We start from the raw sequence: 23647 nt of genomic DNA, 5'->3' as shown, positions 1-23647 counted from the left end.
CGGGGGAAAAGTGGAAAAAGACCAAGACCTGCCAGCGAATTGCAATTTGCAATTTTATGGCAGCGCTGCTGGAAACAGAAGCAGTAGGACACTGGGAAAAAAGCGGATCTATTCAAAAATAATATAATAAGTATAATTATTTTTAATTTTTGTTGTTTTAATAATCTGTTGAAATCGACAATAAATATTTTATAAGCTAAACTGTCGGTTAAACACATAATAATTAAGTTTAAGATATTTATTTTTAGGTTTTCCAAATGTTGAATATACAATATGTTCAATAATCATTTTTTTGACATAATATTTCAAGTACAAAGAAATATATCTAAAATAAAAGAAAAATATTCTAAGTATGTTCCCGTTTATAATAAACTGAGCCATTAATTAAAATGGTATTTTTAAAAATACAGATAATTTTTTACAGTGCAGCAGAAGCCGCCGCAGTACAAAACAAACCAATTTAAATTTTCAGCGGAGTCGGTGGATCGGCGGTTGGTGTTAGTTTGGATGCAAAAACACAGTTAACAGAAAGGGAGAGCGATGGGGAAAAGCGTGGAAAATCAGGAAAAGCGGGACAGACAGAGCAGGCGAAAAGCGCAACAAAGCGTAGCTGACAAAATCAAACCGGCAGGGCCAGCAAAACAAAACGCTGCAAAAAGAACGAGCTGAAATATTCGCAATGACAATTGAAAGTCGGAATTGGAAGTGAGATGGGGTGAAAGGGTGAATGGGCGAAAGGGGGGTGGTGGGTCAAGGTGGTGTTGGGTCATGGGTGGTTGGGGAAAGGACGACCCATTCGGTGGTTGCTGTGGACTGGCCAAACACTCAATCAATAAATTATGCTGCCACGAAATATACAAATCAGCGGACGGGGAAGTGTCGCGGATGCCACAAAAGTCAGGGGAGCGTGGAGGTGCAGTGGGTGCTGGGTGGTGGGTGATGCTGGGGTGGCTCTCAGGGGGTGGTGCTGCTTGTTTGGCTGGTCACGCGGCAGCTGGAGAACAAAAGGCCAGGACAGGCCACGACCCAAGAGCAGCGAGTAGCGAGCGACCCAAGCGGCGCACAGACGGATGTGGCTTTGTGGCTTTTTGTGCGGTTGCTGCCTCTGCTGCTGCCTGAACTCTGCCGCAGTCGACGCCAGGCACCGCAGCTGCTGTTAGTCATTCGAGGAGGATCCTGTTGACGATGGTCATGGCCGGAGGATGACCAAGATAGCACCATCGCATGGCCAGCACAAGCAGCAGCCAAAGCAAACAGGGCAGTGGTTGGAGGTATTTCGAAAGGGGTATGGAAGGTGGTATTTGGTCCTTATCCAAAATTAATTAATTTAATGAAATCTAATTCCGTATTTCAAAATATATTGTAGTACAACAATATTAGGGTAATTTACTGGAAATTATTAAAACTTTGGAAGACAATTAAATTAGCTAGAACATTCACAGAAAATTTCCATAAAAATTTAAGGAAGTTTATTACATTGAAATAGGTTCCTTAAATTAAGAAATATTACAGTTTACTTCAAAGAAAGTTCTCTAGATTATTTTTTACATTTAAATTAAATTGGTTGTTATACTCTTAAATGAATAAAAATGACCTAAAATGTTGGCTTTCCAGATAAAAGTACTTTAAAAGCTGGTAAAATTCCCCTGGAAATTTCAGCTTGATTTGAACCAACCTTTGGTTTCCGGAGTCCCCCTGGGAAAGCCCCTTTAAGCCACCCGGCTGACATTGTCAAATGCGTTGACTGCTGCATTGTGCCCGGTGCCACGGACATGGCCTGTTTCTGCGTCCAGTTCCTGTGGCTGCAACAGCCTCCAAACAGGCGCCAAAGACAAAGGCAAAGGCGCCCTGCAACCCGACTGGCAAAATGGCTGCCCAGCTGCTGACCCCCTGACAACCCCCTGCTGACCCCCTGCCTGACCTCCACCCCAGTCCAGGCGGACCTTAAAGCCGCTGCCAGACGGAACGGCTCAGTGGCATCGATTTTTCCACAGGAAGAGGACCAGACATTTGCATGTGAGTCTGGCTGACATTTAAAATGCTGTATATGTGCACACGTATAAAACATTGATCATGATTGACGATTGTGAAAGTGGATGTGTATGCTGTGTGCCCGCAGGATAACAAGCACAATGCTGGCACCCTATGTCCAAGTGCATGTGCGTGCTATGATGCCCCGCCAAATATTTTTATCTGCGACCGCAGCGCATCTGGGGGGAAGTATTCACGTTTTATGTCCTTTTTAGCCGACACAAACGAGAGGCAACGGTCACTAGGATACGGTGTGAAAATAAAGATATAAGGGGTCCTTGAAAAGTTCTGACAATCAAGGAATGGATAATTCAGTCTATGAACAATTAAACAAACAAAATGAAAATCAATCTAATCCTAGTTGTTCCAGCCTAGATGACACAGTTGTAACACTATATTTTGCCTCAAGGCAACTTGATCGATTTTTGTAATCGTCCTTTCATTTGCACCCATCACGCACACCAACGCACCTGGCTGGACCACAGGACCACAGGAGGTCCTGTCCCGCCTCCACCCCCACCTGGCCTTGTCCAGTCAAGCGGTCCATTGTCCCCGCAGTGACTGTCATGAAGTCCAACAAAGCGGAAGCTGTAGGAATTTACCAACGTTTAAACTTTAATGCCTGCTACAACAGTTTTTATTCCTTGGTCCTTTTCTCTAGCCGTCCTTGTTGCATGTGTGTCTGTGTGTGGGCTTGAGATTTTTTTCCATCCAGCCAGGATGTCTCTCTTTTTACGCCCCGTTTTCCCCTTTATCCCTCTGCCCGCTCCAATTGAACCTAATCCGGCTGCTAAAGTATTAGCTACGTAGTTGTATGCTCATCCCGGCTGTCCAAACTGCCTTATGCTGCTTTTGTTGTTTGCTGGCATTTAGCAAAAAAACAAAAACAAAAGAAGGCCGAGAAAGGAGCCGAGGAGAAAAGCGGGGAAAATCAGGCGGAATGCCAGGGCGTCCTCTGGACAGAAGTGACGTTTGTAAAAAGTTTTCCCTCAGTCCAAAAAGGGGTTGAGAAGTGGAGGAGCGGAACTGGAGGAGGAACTGCAGCGTCCACTTAATAACAAGGCATCAGCCGCTGGACGTCACTTGGCATACTAATCCATAGCCCACTTGCGCCTCCTACAGAATTAAGTGACCAGCCCGTGAGGGGAGTGTCCCATTCTTTAGTATACTGGATGCCATATATTGTATTGTATATGCTGTCACACGGGGAAAAAAATAATCTGAGCATATGCACAAGTACTCTGCAGCATACAGTCCATGATAACATATTTCTTTGTGTCAACCACCTAAAACCCTACATGATTTCTTCAACATAATAAGACCGCGAATTCTTTAGAGCAAGAGGGAAATGATAATATAATTCTTAGTTTTAACTATAGAAAGCTATGCATGAATTCTCAAAAAAAATGCGAAAGCGAATTTTTCAGAATATTACATACATTTCAAATTGATTGATAAAGAGTCTTAATTTTTCCCAGTGCATTCTTCGGGAACTCTTTGCTGCATTCCTGCACCTGCCTTGCAGCCAGACAAAGTCGCTGCCAAAGTGGACAGTCAATGGACAGCAGGGCAAAGACATTAATGACAGCCAACATCAATGAGTGTCGGGTGGCGGTGAAAAATTAATACAAAACGACGTTGACAACCGGGGAAACAAAGGATACCCCAACTCCAGGAATCCCAACTGGCAGGCAGGTGATGCTCCGATGGCTTGACTCGGCGTCAAACATGGCGTATGATTGATTTTCCAGTCGTAAACTATGGCTGAGCTGTGAACCAGTGTCCTGAAGGAGGGGGCCGTCCAGATAAAGCGGCAAATAAGCTTCAATAATAATAAAAGTTATAAATCTTTTGCATGGTCTGCGGAGGACAAGGCGAAGTCCTTCCAAAAGGACAACGACGACATGCTGCAACGGGGCGATAATAACAATTTATTGCAAACACACACTCACATGCGAGCTGGGAAAATGCCGCGAGACACGATTGCAACAACAAATGGCGAGGACAAAGCGCAAAAAGCGAGCATAAAAACCGCACAATAATAAAAATGAACAATGACAGGTTAATAGCAAATAAATGAAAGCCCATAAGGAGAGAGCCGGAGACCTCGAAGGAACGGAAAAGCGGAAAAGCGGGAAAACACCAGCCAGACAAAGGAGATGCCGATGCCGATGCCTCCGGTCCAGACTGCCAGCCAGCCAGCCAGCCGACAAACTATCCCCTTGGCCTAGGCACAATTGATATATAGTTTTCAATTTTAAAAACCATTGAGCAGCATCGTCGAGGCATTCTGGCAGAAAAAATGCCCAAGATATACGTAGCACGCTGCTGGCATATTTAAAACATAATAACTGCAGGGAGGACCGGGGGAAGGATAAACGTTGGAGGATAGACGACGGACCAGCCAAGGATAATGGCGGCAAACGTACTTAACGGCCACAATAATGACGATAATGGGCGATGAGTTAGCGGCGAGCAGGTTGACAAAATGCACTCGGCATGCAATGCACACTGCCTGCCAATAATAATCGTCATCATCATCATCATTATCATTAGGGAGGAGCAGGAGGAGCTTTCGAAGGACTTTCGACATTCGCACACGAATCGGTCTTTGTGTATGCTTATGGAAGCGGAAAATGCATTAACTCAGCAGCAGACGCCGAACTAAATTTATTTTCACCATTTTCAGGGGTGCTTTTTCCCCACGAACCGCAGCTCTGAATTCATCAGCCTAATTACAGGGCTCTTAATGGCTTCTCTAGCGGAATTTATAGAGTTTCCCAATATATTCAAGGTCTTTTTCTGTAAATTCCCTAATTTCAACTGCAGTTATATATAAATTTATGTTGCCATTCGGTAAACATTTAATATGCTTATTTAAACTATGGCCATAAAATAAATATGCAAATCGGGGTAGAGCCTGGACAAATAAAAACAATATATATAATTTCCATTATGAGAGCAGCTAAATGGTCTTCAAAATCAGCCATAATCTGCCAGCTCTACGCGCTCAATTTTATTTCACTTTATTTTATTTATTTTATAATTTAAATATGCCATATTTAATATATGATAGGTGTCGCAAGCCGCCTGCAAGCGGATTAAATTCGACCCGCCACATTTTATTAAATTTTCGATTGGCCAACGAAGCGCCAAAGTGACAAAGAGGAAAATCGATCACCTGTTTAAAGTTGGCCCACCCAAGACCCGAAAAAAAGCGAGAAGGTGGGCGGACAACAATGGCGGGGGCTACTTGGCAGCTGTGCCAACGCATCAGTCAACGTCCTTAGTGTCCTTAACAAAGGACGACATTTGCCGGTTGCGACACTCAGACAAAAAGGGGAGCCACTTTATAAGCCAAATTCAACGCTGCCTTTGTCTGTTTGCTCACAACTTTCAACTCTCAACTAGCGCATTCTTGTGTCGTTCGCTTTTGGCAATTTGTTTCTGCATCTTACAACGAATTCAATTGAGAATTTCAGCAGACACTCGGCAAATTTAAAAACAAATTTGCCGCAAAGCAACGGCAGCAAACTTGGCGAAAGTAGAAACTTTTCTTTCCACAGCTCCACAGTTCTCCAGTTCGATTTTCAATTCCCTGTCTTGGAAAAGCTGGTCAAGTGTGGACGTGCGTTTAAATGTTACGTATACGCCGCGTTGTCCGCTGCACTTTACTGCCTCGTCTTGTCTTGCGCTTTTCACTCGAACTCTGAGTCTAAGGGAAAAAGAGGAAAAAACAACAGCAGACAGACTGAAGGGCCACGCCCCCTTTCCCTGGTATTTACTCTTCCGCCCACGCCGTCTGTTTGCTTTTCCTACGAGTATGGTATGGTATGTTTGTTTGCCTTTCGTTTAGTCAGAATGCCAACTATGACAAAATCGTTGAATCAGGGAGTCGAAATCAAAATCGAATCGAGTCGATTGACTGAGCCAATGCCAGTGTGGAAATTGTCAATAATTTCAAATTGATTTCTATTTGATTTAGCAGGGAGCAACAAGGGCAGACACCTTTGCACATATAATTGTGATACGGATAGGATCGGATAGGTGTCTGTGTGCTTCCGTACTTTTCTTTATTTTTAGAGGCTAAGTGAAAACGTAAACTTTGACAAACACGCGGGCCTCGTTCTGAGGCCAAGTAACATTAGACAGCTATTAGAGGCTTGGCCGACTTTTACGACGAAACCATAAAAAGCATTACTTGAACTGCTCGAGCTGGTCGTAAAACTCGTGAAATTTGTAAGGACCTGCGACTCGGACTGGGACTGAACTGGGACTAAGAATACATAGGCCATAGGCGTAGGCAGGCAATAAAAGCCAATCGATAAGTGCCCAAAGTGTTGGAGGTCCTCGTAAACAAATAGGCTGGGCCCACACCTCGATGGGGACCGTCGTCGTTCATCCATCAGGGAATCGTCAAAGGAGTTCCCCTGTTTCGGGGAACGAATTTATTAGCCAGCCCATCAACATATCGATTATGACAATTACGCACAGGAAGCACTAATGTGGGTATTAGCTTAGGAATTTGATGGGAGAGGTTTTTAAAAGTCGAAGGGCTAGGGAAATAATATTTTCATGAACATAAATGATTGATTTTATATGCAGTGATCTCTGACCCCGTGTTTCTGGAACCCTGTTAGCCTCGTCTGTCTATAAAGTAGGTTTCTTTCAGTGCAAAAATCATTAAAAATAACATTTGTTATGGGAACTTTTAAGTATTTAAGCCACCAGTTAGAAAGGCAGAATATATAGATATTTATATTGTTTATAAATATAGCTAGGTCATTAATTATATCTCATTTAATTGTTCAGTTGCTCGGAAGCCACATTATGCCTTGGTATAATTTATCAAAAATTATATCTCAATAGCAAGATTAATTAAGATATAATGATCCTTTACAATGAATATAATTTCTAGTTGGGATTAAAAGGAAATGTTATTCAGAGGGAGTCAAAATCTTTCTCCTTGAAGGATATATATATTATGTAACTACATATAGATTTCTAAATTCTTAAGGAAAATAAATAAATCTCTACATGGAATGAAAAAGTCTTTTAGAAGAATTTAAGATTTTTCTTCTTGAAGAGTAGACTTTTTTTAAAGATATATAAGTAAAATATGCATGGAGATAAAAATTCTTATAGAGGGAGTCAAGATTATTCTCCATGAAGATAATATGTTTTTGATAACTATATATAGTTCTCTGGTTCTTGGGCTTACCCTGCTTGGGCGAGATGCAGAGCACCTGCTGCTGCGGCGACTGCTGCTGCGAGTGGATCTGGTACTGCTGCTGCTGCTGCACCACCACAGCCTGCTGCTGGGCGGCGCAGACGGCGGCGGCCACCGCCTGCTGCTGCTGATGGTGGGCGGCTGCGGCGGCAGCGGCGGCTGCTGCGGCGGCCTGCTGCTGCGACTGCTGCTGCTGATGCGGCGACTGCGACTGGGGGTGCTGCTGCTGCTGCTGTTGCTGCTGCTGCTGCGTGGTGACAATGGTCATCTGCTGCGGCTGCTGCTTGCCGTTGGGGGCCTGCTGCAACTGCGCCTGCTGCTGCTGCTGCTGTTGCTGCTGCGGGGGGGCGGGTGCCTGTTGCTGCTGCTGCTGCAGGTGCGTCTGGTGGATGGCCAGCAGCTTTGTCTCGTAGGGCTTTCCGTGGGCGGCGCTGAGCGTCATCTGGGCGGTGGCTGGCATCATCAGCGTGGGCATGGCCAACATTTTACGGCTGGCGGGGTGCAGTGGTGCAGTGGTGGCTCCGGGGGCGGTGGTGCTGCTGCTGCTGTTGCGGTGCGCAATTTGCACGTTCTGCGGTTGGACGCAGCTCGCTTTGATGCTTAATGAAGTGCCTGCCGCCTTGCAGTTGATGATATAAATAAATTGTGTTATAATTTGGCTAGGTTTTTGGTTTTTTTTATATATTTGGTTTTTTATTTTTTGGTTTTTGAATGGCCGCCTTTTTGTGTGAAACCGCACAGTTGCTGCTGCTGCTTGTTGTTTGGTCAAACGATTTGATGCATTAAATAATTTCTACAATTTTGCTAATTTGGAAAATGCTGCCTTTTTTGTGGTTTTCCTTGCCGTTTGTTCCGCTGCGTGTTGTTTGTGGTTCGTTTGTTTTTTTAGTTTTCATAAAAAATTTCCTCTTCGCTTGACCTTCACTTATCACAGACCAATGAAATTTGTTTTCGAAAAGTTCATTTGGTTTTTGAATTATGTTCCCAGACAGAATCCCCAGCACTCAAGGCAAGTGGATTCCTTTTGGTTATCTCTTTCTATGGAAATATTAAAACACAAATTGTTGTTTAAGCTCGACAATAAACATATACCACAAGCTGAAAATCATGAGTATAAACAAACAAAACAAGGATAATTAACTTTCGTTGGCTGCCCTGCTAGTGTGATCAAAGTGCTTCGAACCATAAGAAGAGTAAATAAAACTGACGACTTGGCTCGGTTTTATGGATACCACGCACAACCATTATCATATATCAAGACTAAGCCATTCACACATCATTTGAAAAATTAAATTTAATATTTTACGATTTGTGTGCTCGCTGGCATACGCATACAAAGCGCAGAAACATGAGCCAACAAAAAATAAAAAGTTATGCGCGTAACGCAATGTCTAAGTGCCAAAAGCAGAAACAGACAGCTCAGCCAGCTCAGCGGCAAAAAATTATAACAATAATAATAAAAGCAGCGGAATACAAGTGCCAAAAAAAAAATACCACGCACAAGAAACCGAGCTGGGGCTTTATTTTTACGACAGACCCTGAAAGATGCGGCCGTGCTTTTGCTGTGGAAGCATGCTGTGGACCCGGAGTCCTTTCTTTCCTGACACCCTGTACGCCCCAAGTGTTGGCAAGTGTCAGGATCAGACGCTTCCGGTTTTTATATCTCGCCCACGGAGACGGACGGACAGACAAATGCTATGTATAAATATAAATATAAACTTATATTTTTATGTTTATTTCGAGAGCCCAGGACACACGGAAGCACTCGCGGGCAAAAAAAGAGACGGAAAAAAAGAAACCAGGACGAGTGCAGGGGCCACACCAAAAATACAAAATACATACGGCACCCAGCATTCCCTTTTTGCACGATAAAGTGTATGTGTGTTTGCCGGAGGACGAGAGTATGAATCACACACAGCTGCAGTGTCCTTTTTATATAGGAAGAACCCAGTCGGCAGGCAGCATTTATTGGCTGCTCGTTGTCGGTTTATGTGGCCCACAAGCCGAAGTGCCAGACGCCCGTAGTTGTACATAATGTGGATATGGCCAAAAACACAACAGGCACAACAAAATACATGCACGCAAAAAGCGTTGTGGCTCTGGCTATGTAAATATGGCCAAAATCGATGCTTGCCTGGGTGACAACGGAGCCAAGGAACCCGAAAAGGGTTAAGCGTTATCAAAAAATTCGCCACTCAAATCGATTTTCTAGAAAAATCTTAGAAATGATTTTTTAGAAAAATTCTAAAATCTCAAATAAAACCATAATACATTCAAATTGCAATACACACATCATTCTATACGAAACACTTGACAAGTTTATGCAACGAAAGTCTTTTTGAAAACTCAGTAACACTTTTTTACCAAATAAAAAAAAACGTTTTCGAAACACTTAAGCAGTCAGCACTAAAATGAAGAAAACAACTTAAGAAACTTGTTTGAAATAAATATATAACTTGTTTATAAATATTTTTTTTTTGTATTTCTTTCTCCAAGTTTTTAATATTTATTTTTTTTTTATAATATATTTTTTATCATCATTCAGTTCTTGGTTAGTTTTTCGTTTGTTCGGCTTTCGTTTATTTCACTTCGTCGATTTCTGGTTTTCCTTTTTTTCGTTTTTTCTTACTTTTCGGTTTTTATTTTGAATTCTCTTTAGCGAGCAGTTGGCTTTCGGTTTGCTTTTGGTTGGTTGGTTGGTTTGTTTGTGAAATTATAATAACAACTTAACAACAATGTAACGAATATCCTTTCTTAACGAGGACACAATTCAAACTGAAAGCGAAGCGCCTTCGTCCGCCTCACAAATAGTCAACACATCGTACCGCTCCGGTCGTTAACCGTTATTCTGCCGGCGTCGCTGCCGCTCCGAAATCCTTTCATCCTTGCCGACTGACTAGCAGTCGTGTTGGCCATAAGGAAAACTCCCGAACGATAACCGAAGTCCTGGCAGGAAAATTTCTCTCTCAGGCATGCGCATGTGGAATCTCGAAAAGGTTGCTGTCCTGGCTGTGGGTTTTTCCAGGATTTTCTTTATATTTTTCCTTTGGAACATTTCCCTACATTTACCAGATATTATGGCATATCTTACTGTTATACGAAAGGCTTTAACTTGTTCTGTTAATCCGCCCCATCATTTTTCTTAGCAAGGTTTGATTCTAACAGCGGTTTTGAATTACAGATTAGCGCCTTCTTACCCATTATGCAAAAGACCCCGAGTCGTGAGTGGAGTGTTCTTAAACGCTTTACACTAGGCAAACAAACAAAGGCCCATACCACGCACACACACTGGCCCACATGCTATTGTTTATGCGCTCGAGAGCCAATAATCCACTTTTGTTTTGTTATCACTCCCCGTACACTCTAAACCACCCGATCAGCCACCCATTCACCCACCCAGAGCCACCCAAACCACCCGCAGCACTCAGCTCGTTGCGGCTGCTTTTGCCCTTGCCCGCCACCACTTAATTTCTACTTGATTTGTCGTTTAAGAAAACTAATTGTCTGCCTTTTGTTGAGCGTGAAAACAATGGAAAACATTTTAGCAACTGTTACTCTGCGCCGAAAGCGTATTAGACGCAGACCTCCAAAGACGTTGGGCCCAAAGACGTCTGGGCAGCATTTTGCGGCCATGTGGAGGGAAAAGTGGCCAAGATGGGTCTGAGTCGCTCAAATGGCTCTGGTTTTTGGTCAGGCAAAGGGGGAAGAGGTGGCAGCTCTTCAAGGTCACTTCAGACGACTTTCCAAGCTCAAAGTTCCATAAGTCGAACATCCGCTTAAATAAATTCTAAGACTAAAATTCATTTAATTCCCACGGCTTCTGTTTTTATTAACTATCCTAAGAGGATACTTCTATCATATAAATATTTTCATTATCTTAAGAGGTTTTGAAAGGCATTTAATAGTATAATATTAAAATAATAAATTAACTGAGTCGAATGCTAGTTTTGAAGCCTTAAAGACCACTGGTCAAGTTAAGCAAGTTCAACTGTAGTTTGGAGATGAGAGGCCAAAGCGACAATCTTCTATCTGTATCTCAAAGCGGCCTCCTGATCGATTTCCCGCAAAGCGGAAACGGATACGGATACCCATAACAATCTCACATGGCGGAATAACGAGGCAAACTCTGCGTTGCATATTCATGGGGCAGGCACAAACACAAACACTCGTTGCAGGACGAAATGACGTCGATGGTGTAACAGATATCGTTTACGTTGCATGCAACGACGGCAGGGCAAGACCTTCAGCAAAGAGAAGAGAACCTTGTCGCACGCATAATTATAGTCCCTAAATGTTCCCTAAATTAAGGGTTTAATGATGAAAAGCATATAAAATACTTTGAAATGTACTCAACTAATATTAATTTACAAATATATAATTTTCATTTGTTTCAATATTTTTAAAGCTTAGATATATATCTTACACTAGATGATTATTAAGATCCTTTAAGATTAAGATAAAGATTCAATAGTAAGATGGAATCCTTTAAAAATCCTACAAAATAATTCAATTTGCTTAAACTCTGCTTACTCTATAACATGATTAGCATTGACCTATTACAGAATTTCGGCCTCTGTTGGTGGCTGCCTAAATATCTTTGTATCTGCTGCATTATGCAAATGACCAACTTTTCCGTGACGACAATGATGAAAAAGCAAAAGCAACATGAGCAGCAGAAAGTAAAACAGCAACGGCGATAGCAACTCGGCGACACATTATCCTGCGACTAAATATGTAAAAACAACAAACAGCAACTGCACACACACACACCTTCGCAGGACTCACGTGAGCGATTAAAATCTGAAGGAAAGTATTTCAGTTTTACTTTTTCCCCCCCATTTTTTTCCTTTTTTAGGGCTGCAGCCGAGGGTTGCTGATGTGCAAATGAGTTCAGTTGGAAGGGTTGCTGGCTGTGCCAGTGGCAGCGGCGTGTAATTGGAGGCGAGTGTCGTGTAAAATGTAAAACTTGCGCCGTAAATAAATCAAAACTTTCTGACTGAACAAACATTCAGGTGAGCGAAAAAATGCAACAGCAACGGCGAATGGCAACGGCAACGGCAACTGCAACAGCAACAGCAGCGCCACCGGCAACATCAGCGGCCCAGCAGCAACATTTTCATATTGACAAGTGTGCCGAAGAGGGAAAGCGTGGAAAGTGGAAGGTGGCTGGGGGAGGGGGACTGGGAAATGGGTGGGCGGAAGGGTGGGCTAGGAAAACTCAAGCAGCGGGCAAAAACAAGGCTGCTGCTGCCGGGGTTATTTACACTAAAAATTGGAACAGCTGCAAAGCGAAGCACTTACAGCTGCTGCCGCGGGGTTTTCAAAGGAAGGGAAAGTCGAGGAGACGAAAGCCAGCTGATGCAAATTTGCCTTAAATTGCAGACCCCTTAATGCCAGTCTTCATTTAAAAATATCATTTAAATTTACCTAGGATTTGCAGAATTTTATTAATATATTTTATTGGAAGCCAGCTTTAAGTACCCGGATTATCTAAAAGTTGTTTGCTTTTATTGGCAATTTGCATTTTCAAGTTGGTATTTAGGGATAATAGGAAAAAAATATAATCTGAAAATTTATCCTTGATTTTCAGACCTCTAATGTTTATCTATGATTTATTGATAGCTGGCTTCATGTATCCCAATTATTTAAGCATTAGTTATTATTTTAATGTTAAGCATTTCACTTTTAACTTACTATTTCAAGCCAACAAAAAATGTATTAATTATACATATTGATATTGTTAACCAACATCAACAATGCCCCACATTTCCCTCCCAAAAAAGAGTTAACACGACCTTGCACGACAGCCCAGAGAATCTCTAGCCCATAAATCCCCCTATATTGATTTATTACATAAAATGCTAAACACCAACCACACAAGGTTCCGCCTTACAGAAAGTTTCGTCTTGATTTATACATTCATTATTCTATCATATTTAAGGGCGGAACGCACAAATGAAATGTAAATGGCGCTCTGGCAGCGGATTAATACGGTTGCTCAACACAACGACTAAATAAAGTGAATTTAAGTTGGGGCCAAAAAGTTTTCGGCCGCAATCCCGACTCAAGGTGGTCAGGCCAAGGCGTCTTTCACATTTGAATAGTTGTCATAAAATGATAAAAATATTAATATAAATAAACGGGGGAGAGATTCCGAGACCATTTGCCAGTGCTACGGCCTTTGTTTGCCGGCAGCTCAGAGGAAAGTTTTTGATATCATCTTTAGCGAAACATCCGGGAAAGTTTGGGGGAGAAAGGGCAGGAACTCTCGCATAAGTTGACAATTTTTTGTAGCTTTGACTCGGCTTTCCCCCTGTTTTTTTTTTTTGTTTTGGCTTGCCTATTTACCGCCCTGGCTATTTGTTTGTGTATGTATATTTTTGGGCCACAAACTTTTGCACCCAGCTGCCTTAGAGCCCGTCTCATAATTGATGGTCAGCGTTTAACTTAATTGTATGTGGGAATCTGAGCTGCCGGTGGCATGGTGGCAGGGGCATGCTGATTGTGTCAAGATTTCATTTCAATTTGCGCCGCGATAAGGCTGCGAGACATAAAAGTAAATTGAAACGCCTGACAGTGGCTCTGACAACGGAGCCGGGGACCAGTGGACCACTGGACCGAAGGACTGAAGGACTCTAGGACCGAAAGGACCAACCAATGGACCGCCGGAACAGTCGGTTGGCAGGATATCAGGATAGCCAGGTGCTACTGCTCCCGACCATCATTGCTGGACGTCAGAAGCTCGTCACGCACGTGCAGGTGGAGCAGTTTCAAAAATTTTTAATTGAATTTGCCACTGGACAGGGAAAGGGACTCTTTTACACGGCCAAAAAAAATGTGACAATTTTGGCTCTCAGCTGTTATCTCATTTGTCAATCACACGTTAAGGTTATTGTCTGTTGGACATATTTATGAAATGATCCAATGCCTTACCAGTGGCATATTTGTTACAAGATATCATTGATTAAATTGAAATGATTTCAGAAGAAAATTTTTAAATAATCTTGTATAATCTATGCTACAATTTAAAATATATTTTAATAAGACGTTAGGTATTACAAAAAATTAGTATTAGGTAAAATATATAATTTTTAATGAGATTAGAAATACCATAATTAGTTTAGGATGTATATTTTTTAAGTCCCAATTTATTTTGTAATTTAAATAAAAATATATTTATTTTCTTCCAGTGCAACACTCGTACTCACTGTGCAGTGGCGGCATGTACTCCATTTCCTCGTCAGAGTCCTCCATGTCCTGTCCGCCTCTTTCGGTCCTTGCTGCCCTTGGGGGCGTGGCAAAGGAGTTGGTACGCAGCGCCATTTCCATGGCACGCAGGGCGGGCAGGTTCCTGGGCAATTTGCCATTCTGCAACGGAGAGGCGACCGATGGACCATTAAAATTAGACAATAAATAGATAAAGATGAAAATAAAAACACGTGCCAGGTCGTTCCAATTTCGAGGGAGACAGTGCCCTAATTGAGGCATTCAACTTGATTACGACCGAGAGAGCTGAGGACGAATGGCTAACGGGAGACTAATGCCAAGGCCGACAAATGTCCTCTGAAGTGGCGTGCAAATCATGAAAAAGGATTACACGTACTAAAACCTGGAATGGAAACAAATTCCCATCCCCCGCTCTGCAGGACCTCGTCCTGTGGGTTAAGTTAAGTTTTGTTTTTCTCCTTGGGTTTTCCTCTCATTTCGGTGACTAAAAAGCAACGATGTGACGACAACAATAACAACCAGGGGGAGCAGCGGCCAGAAATCCAATTTCAGCAAGTAGCACGACATAAATTTGTTTTCTCCACACCAACACAGCACAACACAACATACGCACACACACACATGGATGGGGTTGTCCTGGCTGCTGGCCATGTCCTGCAAATGAATTCTGTTAATGCAGACATTACTCGAGCATATTAAAAGTCCGAATGTCCATTCCGCACAGAATTTTATAGCAGGCGACCGCACCAAAGGGGGGTGTCCAAAAACCCAAGCCCGGCTACAAATAGGCACATTTGTTCCACCCCAAGCACCACAAAATCCAACCCCCTGGAACCCCATGGCAGCCCAGGATCAGGACTGCAGCCAATGGCCAATGTAGTTAGCCAGCCAGCCATATACGCATATTTGTTTACCTTGCCACGACAATTGCGGTAGACAGTTTTCCCCAGTTTTCCGGCCGAGCCCCTGCCGGACATTTAGTTTATTTGATGTTGCCAAATGAAAATTGTGACATAAAAGGGACTAAGAACATAATTAACTAGTGTCCAAATGTGCAAATCCAAACGCATAAAAAGTGAGCAAACAACTCTGGCGAAAATACAACTCGGGGAAAAAGGAGGAAAAAAGCAGGAAAAACCCGAGGAAAAACTAGAGCAAACGATGCAACCGAATTTTCGGGGTGCCACCGAATGACACTTAAAGGATTTGCCTGGGCGAACCTTGAATATGCTCGGCGTTATGGGAATGCCGAATACGGAATACTGAAGCTGTAGAGAGGGATCCTTGTAGCTTCGGTATCCTGGATTCTGGGCCCATTCTGGCCATCAGAGCGCACATTATTTGATGTCCCCGGGTCCACTTTTAGCAGCCACGTGTCGGCCACAAAGGGTCATGATTAGTTTGCTTAATAAAGAACATGGAATAGAGCCGATAAATATGAAAAAAGGTTTAGGCACTTTAAAAAAAAGAATTGAAACATATTAAAATATCTACTATATTTTGGAACTTGTAAGTACTACATTTTGAACTTAACTAATTATTGGTCTTTAATATTTTTCTTCTTTTCAACATAAGGTCTTTATAAATGTTAAGGCAAATAATAAAGAAACAGATATAACATTTTGTACATTTGATTTTATAATCTTTTGAAACTTAAAAGGAAAAGGGCCATCTTTTATCCCTAAATAAATATCCTAAAATATCGTATATATCAATGCCGTAGGAAATCCGAAAATATAACAAAATTTCTTTTTGTGTACCAACTGCTTCACACTCTGAAAAGTGGGGGTGGCGAATAATGCGCCGCTAAATGGCACTGAAGTTATTTTGTATTTATGAATATGCCGCTCGTATTACTATTTACAATTCGGAGTGGGGGACTGCCAGGAGGGGATAATATTTGAAATTAATGATTTCGAGTGGCGTTTCGAAACTCGGATGGGTGGACATTTGCCAAAGATGAATGAAGACAAATGATGGGGTAGCATTTATAGCATTAGCATCAACTTTCAATCCCCCGCAGCCTTCGATTTAGAAAGCGGGGGGTCGTGGGCTCGGGGATTACGTAGATTTCGTGGCCCAATTTCTGGGGGAGAGCAAATTAAATAACCGTCAAACCGTCAAAGGAAATCTGCGAAACAAAGCGTTTTGCGATTTAGCCCCAGACCAAGAAATTACAAAATTGCCCGTCCCCATCGTGTACATATTTTGTACATTTCTTTCTGTTTTTATGTTGTCGCTGCGCCTTCGTTTTGTTTCGTTTCGTTTGGCCTTATTTGCTCATTTTTGAGTATTTGATTTCATTTCTTTCATTTGTGTGTTTGCCAGTACAGTGCGAGTATGGTATAGTGTACAGATTTTAATAAAACAAATTCAGCGGACGACGGCCTGCGGCGAACATGGCAGGCGAAATTAAATTATTTCATATCCCCACTCCCCGATTTGCCAACCGGAGATGAAAGTAAGAGAAAGTCGCTGGCTGGACGCAAACATTTTATCATTTGTTGTTGCCGCTGACAGGACTATACATATACTACATGAGGATTGGAGGGCTGGAGCGGCGGCAGTTGACAGGCTGCCTTCCTGTAAAGACCGAGAAAACGGAGCCAGATTGTTTGTTATTTAATGACCAGCAGACATATTAAATATGCTACGTTTGATTTTTGCGAAAATGCCTACATGATAATTGAGCTCAAGCTGCTGAAGTCTGAAAGCAAAAACTGCTGGTTTAAAAACTTTTAACAACTGGCATTTGTTCTTGATTTACACAACTTAAGCAGCTTACACTTTTTAAAACAAATAAATCAAACATACAGAAAAATGTTAGGCAAAAGAAAACAGATTTAAAAAGTATTGTTTTCTTACAATACATTTTTAATCCCTTGTTTTGGCTGAAATAATAAAAATATTATTCATTTCTAAATTTGTTGTGTTTTTGCAAGTTAGTTAATATTGTGATGTCATGTTCATCAAAGAATACATTTTTTACCGATTGTTAAGTAAAATGTCTTTCAAGTTAAGGCTTAAACATTAAACAAAAAGTTAGGAATAGAACCTTGGCTCAAACTGCCCCTCTTTCCTGTTTTGATTTTCCCATTGCGTGTCGTCGTTAAAGTGGCACCTGCCTACACTGTATGTTTTGTGTGCAACACTTCCGCTTCCTGGTGCATTTCTTCGGCCTAATGGACGTTGATGGATGACGCGTCCAGCGACAGGTGAAAGTATATGCTGTAATGCATATTTATGAGGCCGGCAGCTGGCTCTCCGGAGACCGCAGCGGATCGGATTGAATTGGATGGGATCGGTCGTTTCGGTTCGGGTCGGGTCAAGTCGCATAATTAGCAGCGCGCCGAGGTATGAAATGCAATTTATACGACCCCAGTTTCCGGGGGCAATCGGCGATCTAATGCCATGCAATTTTCTGCAGTCGCCGTTCCAGTTGCCGTTGCAGTTTCTGGCCTGCTTTGACAGTGGCCGTTTGCCATTTCGGTATGCGGAATGGGCCAGCAGGCAAACCGGGCCATAAATTAGGCCCCACATCACTCAGACTGCGGCTATGGGATGGGATGAGATGGGGATGAGGATGGGGATGATGACGGGGATGGGGATGGCTATGGCTATGGAGATTGGGCTGAGGATGGAGATGAAACTGCAGCCGGAGCCAAACACAAAAGCATGCCAAAGGCATCAATCGGCAAGAGTGCAGTGCAGTAGATACTCGCCGAATGCAGCTGCCTACCATGCACAGAAAAATATTAGTTAATTAAACCTCCATATATGACTATAAAGTCCATTTCTTTTATAAACCTATTTAAGTTAGTGTTTTTTAAAAGAGCTTTAGCGAGACTCAATGCTCTTAGCTTTGAACAATTTCTAGGTTAAATAACATTTATTATTTCACAGTATGGAGAATTTAAATAAATTCGGACTTATAAATACAATTAGATTAAATTTATATTTTCTGCTATAATTTTATTTTTTCAGTGCACTGGCAGCCGTTTCCGGAAGGACATGCAACATTGCATATTGCGACCACACGTCGTATGAGCAATGCCAAATGTGCCGAAGCACGGCAGACGAGCCGGATCCAAAGCCGTATCGGGGCTATATAGCTATAGCCGTATAGCCCAAGACTGCGTTGAGGCGCACGGAGCGTACTATCGCTCATAATTTCCAGTTCGCATATGCCAGCCTGCGGCGGTCCCGGCAAACAAACAAAGATATAGGAACGACGTTTGAGGACTGCCAGCTTTTTGGGGCAGCATCTCAGCTCCACTTTGCATATCCTGCCATGGGTTGCACTGCTTCTGTTGGGAAAGGACCTCCGCTGTTTTATACGATCATAAAACTTTCAAATGCCATTTCTTATAGGCATTTAAATAGATTTATTAGCTGTGCACTCAAAACAAAATAAATAAAAACTCCATTAAATGGAGTAATACAAATCTTAAATAGATGATTCTACTGAATATAACTTTAAATACCCTCTAATATAATGTGGAACCTAATAGATCCTGACGTGTAATACTGGTGATGCTTGTTTTCCTTCAAAATCAATATATTTCAACCAATTTTATAATGGTAAGCATATAAAATAGCTCATTAATACATTAAATTAAAGCCAAAACCACTGGCTGGGTAAAATGCAATTAATGAATGCACCGAATACCGTGCACATCCCTCACACTTAGCATTACAATCACCGAGTTTATTGCTTGTGAATTTCGATAACTCATGGCATATCCTTTTCTGAGTGCAGGACTTAACTCCTGCCGGCCGAGTGGGCTCATTTATCTTCTTATCGGTTGCCAGGCCCGAAAGTGCATTGCGGAGCCTTCGAGTCCTTGGACTGGCCAGAGCACCAGAACACCAGCACAGTTGTTAATGTTGTGTATTTGCCGTTTGAGTGGCCACCGGGGATGCATCTGATCCGTGCACCTGGCTATCGAGTCCCGGAGTCTCAGCCCAGGGAGCGGGAATAAATCAAACTGCTGGCCGACCACTTAAGCGGGCCCAGTGCAGTGGGCCAATTATCACAGAAAGTTGTCCATGCCGCTGGCTTGTCGGACATTAATTTTCAGCCACAAATATTTGCACACAGCCTCGGCGTTTCCCAGGAAGTTCCGGGCATTTGGAAACCGGGGGAGTTACGGACTTTCGGTTACCCAATTGGGAGTGCAGACGACGTGCTGCCATTGTAAACGGGGCCAAAACGGCTTAAGCGACGACAGCAACTACAACGGCGACTGCCATTTAATCGAAGCCAACTAATTGCCCCGTAATTGACAGTTTGACTGTTTGGTAATTTGTTTTTGCATGTTGTGCTGTCAAAAAGTTTTCCTTTTTTCCGCCTCACACCATGATCACGTTTTCCAGCTGAGCGAACGCCAAAAAGCAACGGACTATGGTCCGCTCAAAAACAGCAGCTAAAACCAGCTAACTGGCATAATGCCAAAAGTTTGATATAACAATTGTGTTTGCCATATTCTTCATTGTAGTTGTTTCCTCATTAGCTGGGTTATTATAGTTGAAACAGAAATATAAATGTAAAATAATTAACAATATGTACATTTTGATTGATTTGATAATGATAAATTTAATAATAATAATAGTAATAATAATAATAATAATAAATATGATAATAAATTTAGAAATTAATGCAAAACTTCCAGGACCCAGTGCTTAATTTCCACTAAGCCCTATATTCATTAACAATTGCCCAACTCATTGAACTACTTTAATACTTAAGCCCAGTGAAATCAGACCCCATAGAGCAGCACTCACCCCACCTGCACATCGGCAATGAAACCCAATATTCAGCGCCTAATTTATGTAAAAGGCAAATAAATCAATTAATGTCAAACAACCTGTAAGAGCCAGCCCAAAAAAGATATGCAGACTCGGCATCGTTTTTTGGGGGCTGGAGGTACTGGCCATTCTTCCCCTATTGAAATAATAATAATTAGAGACCGACTGACATTTTGGGTCGGAGGCAAATATAATTAATTACGCACCGCAGAGAGCAGGCAAATACAATACAAATTTATAGAGGCCTAGTAAGCAGAATCCGGGAGGGGGCTTGGAGTCTATCAAAGGCTCGTGCCAAGAGCCAATTCAATAGTTGGCCAAAGAAAACTTTGCCACTTGGACCAGAATTTTGAAATGTTTTGCTGCAAAGGAACACACACACTCTACACACAAATAATGAGTTAGATGAGGGGGATTGAATACCAGGATATAGCCACAGCAACAACAACTGCAAACAGGGGCCAAAAACAATTCCAATCAATTATACGGCCAATTAAATGCCGAAAAGCAAAGGAAATGCGAAGAAATATAATGGACAGTCTGTGAAACTGAGGCCCAAACAGACAGGGGCTCGTTCGTGGCTGCAATTTATTTTAGGTTGTACTATGGGCCGTTCTCTTTTTTTATTTTTATTGAAAATAAAGATGCCCGAGCACGTTGCAAAAGACAAACAAAAGATAACATCGTAACGAACCCTCTGCAAGGATACACCGAGTTGACCAACTGGCTGACAGACAGCCGCTTTGTCAAAGTCACCACATACACTAATTTAATGAAGAAATACCACCTGGGAGTGGTGGTGCTCTAACGTGTTCACTCGAACATCTTCGGAGAAGCCTGTTATCGTTAGTTACGGCCACCAACGACATGCAAATTAATTGACCAACAAAATGCATCGAAATGAAACAAACAACTCACATGCCCCAGTCATTAGACGAAATTTAAAGTCCCAGCTGCAAAGCCTTCCGTGTCTGCATTCTAATTTAACAAGGCTCGCATTCATTTCCACTCCTCGATGGTCAGGTAATTTTCTGGCAAATATTTGCCATTAAATAAATTTCAGTCTAAGCTGGAGAAGAATTTCCGAAAATATTTAACAAACACTGAGCTGAGACAGACATCGATAGTTGTTCTATTATATGTGCGTGCACTGGGAATACAAATGGGGTATTATATTTTAGAAAATAATAATGGGACTTACAACAATAAAAAAATGCTGTAAAGAAATTCTGATAAAAGTTTATTCCAAATTTTAAATAATTTATATAAAAACAATGTTATTATAACATTGAAACAAAGATAATAAACGAAATAAAATTATTATAATTATATGGTTATTGTGATTATTAATTTTTTATTTTTTATCACTAATCATTTTTCTTCATTATGAAAGAATATACTTACATAATTTCGTAGCTTCATCTACATTACTTTTTAAATTAATCAGAAAATCAAAGTTAAGTTATATTTTATTAAATGGTACACAAAATAAAATACAATTGATATTGATCAGTCCTGATTTAGTATGTCCTTGCTGTCGGTGTAAGGACATGCCGGCCTATTCATTACTACAGGCAAATTTGCGACAACAACTCCTAAGGTCATTATTGTCTTACCCGGGCAATGAAACTAAATTACGATTCAGGCTGAGTGGTTGCTAAACTTTAATTTGAGCAATGCCCGGGTATTTCAATTACGATTACATGTGAGCCGGAATCATGGACTGTGGAGCATATGAATCAACGCCTTCGGTGCAAATTGCTTACTTAACCAAAATGATTGATTCAATAAGCTGCGAATGCATTTCAGTGATTTTCTCACTTGCAATGCGAATTATGTCTTACGATGAAAATTCTCCGGATGTCACCTTAATTGTCCGATGGAAATCAGTGTGTTTGGAAATGTGGGAAATGCGTTTGGTAACACATAAACTGAGACTATTTGATGGGAAATTCTCCACAAAGTTGCCTGCCTGAATGCCTCTTAATTTGACAGCCGCGGCGGTTTGGCTTGGCTTGGCATTGTTGTTACGTTTACGTGATGTCTATCCTTGTTTTATTTTTTATTTTATTTTTTTTTGCCACGCCCCCCTTGGACCTGGGCCCGCCCTCGTCCTTGCCCGTCCGACTTCTTGGTACACATTCGGTAAAACATTTTCTTTGTGTCAGTCGAGGTTGCATTTTATTGTGTTACCAGCGAGTTTGGACTTAGCCCTGCGCCACTCCCTTGTTTCGAATGCAGTTGCTTTGGGATTTGGCCTGACAGCCAGTTGGAAATTGCAACTGTCAATTGCATTTAATTCGCCCTGTTCCTGCTCCTGGCGGTTTGACCTTAGCGCGAAAGAGTTACACACACACAGGGGCTAAGGAAAAAGGGATGGGAAAACTGAATTTACGGTAAATTAAATTAGGGGCTGGCAAGGGCTTAAGCGCTCTTCTCGAGTAGCAGCCTGTATCAAGTATACGCCGCATGGGCCGCCATTGAAAGTGAAGCTGCTGACGGCGTTTACACTTTCAAAGGATGCGTCCCATGTCGAGTGTCGCGCAAAATAAACCGTTTGGCAGCGAAAAAAGCTTTTGGGCGGCTGCTTTTGAAATTTGGCGCCCTCGCACACACAGCGAGAAACAAAGAAGCACTTGATGGGCGCACTCACACACACAGGACACTGGCACACGCACCAATACACAGGCATTGTGGTAAAAGCTTTCAAGTGCCAACAGCAACAACAAGAAAGGAGAGGCTGCTCCTGATGCCCGCGTCCTTGTTATCTGCTCCGCAATGATTAACCCATTTTTTGCAGAGCCATTCGTATTTTTTTATACCTTTTCACACCATTCAGGAACGTATTTTTTACGGCACCTGACTTCTCTTTTTTATTTGCTTTACTTTGAATAGGACACTTTTCCAGAAAAGAATTTTTTTCCGAATTCCTATTACAACGTTCAGTGATAATTTATTCTACCTTTCTTGATCAAAATATTTTTCACGGGTCAATTTTAAGAACAATAATTCTGAATTATTTTAAAAATGAAAAATTTATTGCTAAAAATGTTATAAGCTGCGAGATTTTTACTTTTTTGCTTCAGTGCCTTTATGAAATGGTGGAAGAAGAATACTAATTATTAAAGATTTTCTTCCAAATCATTTAAATTTGGCTTATAAGGATTACTTCGTAAGAAATGATTTCTTAGCTTAAATCTTTATTTTAGTTAGAATATATAGACAAAAATTGAAAGCTCTAGAATAAATTTTATAGAATTATATCTATAGAATTTCGTTGATTTAATTGTTTTTACTTATGTAACCCTTCAACTTCTTATAGTCCTTAATGGGTTAATCGCCTTCTAGTAA

The 23647-nt window shown here is 41.7% G+C and overlaps 1 protein-coding gene across 5 annotated transcripts in view; it reads right to left on the bottom strand.

The window, feature by feature from the left end:
* Nucleotides 1–23647, bottom strand: part of LOC119548884 (oligouridylate-binding protein 1C) — a 63053-nt gene that overhangs the window by 29000 nt on the left and 10406 nt on the right. For 3 of the 5 annotated variants that reach the window (XM_037856533.1, XM_037856543.1, XM_037856522.1), the window contains one exon: nucleotides 14470–14629. In XM_037856533.1, the coding sequence (XP_037712461.1) occupies nucleotides 14470–14629 (160 nt within the window). Of the gene's footprint in view, nucleotides 1–7252; nucleotides 8300–9890; nucleotides 10046–14469; nucleotides 14630–23647 lie in introns of those variants that run through there. The other 2 variants (XM_037856556.1, XM_037856551.1) reach the window with 1 other exon arrangement.

Source organism: Drosophila subpulchrella, chromosome 3R, assembly GCF_014743375.2.
Source record: "Drosophila subpulchrella strain 33 F10 #4 breed RU33 chromosome 3R, RU_Dsub_v1.1 Primary Assembly, whole genome shotgun sequence".
Lineage (NCBI taxonomy): Eukaryota > Metazoa > Arthropoda > Insecta > Diptera > Drosophilidae > Drosophila > Drosophila subpulchrella.
This window is presented reverse-complemented; position numbering and strand designations above follow the sequence as displayed.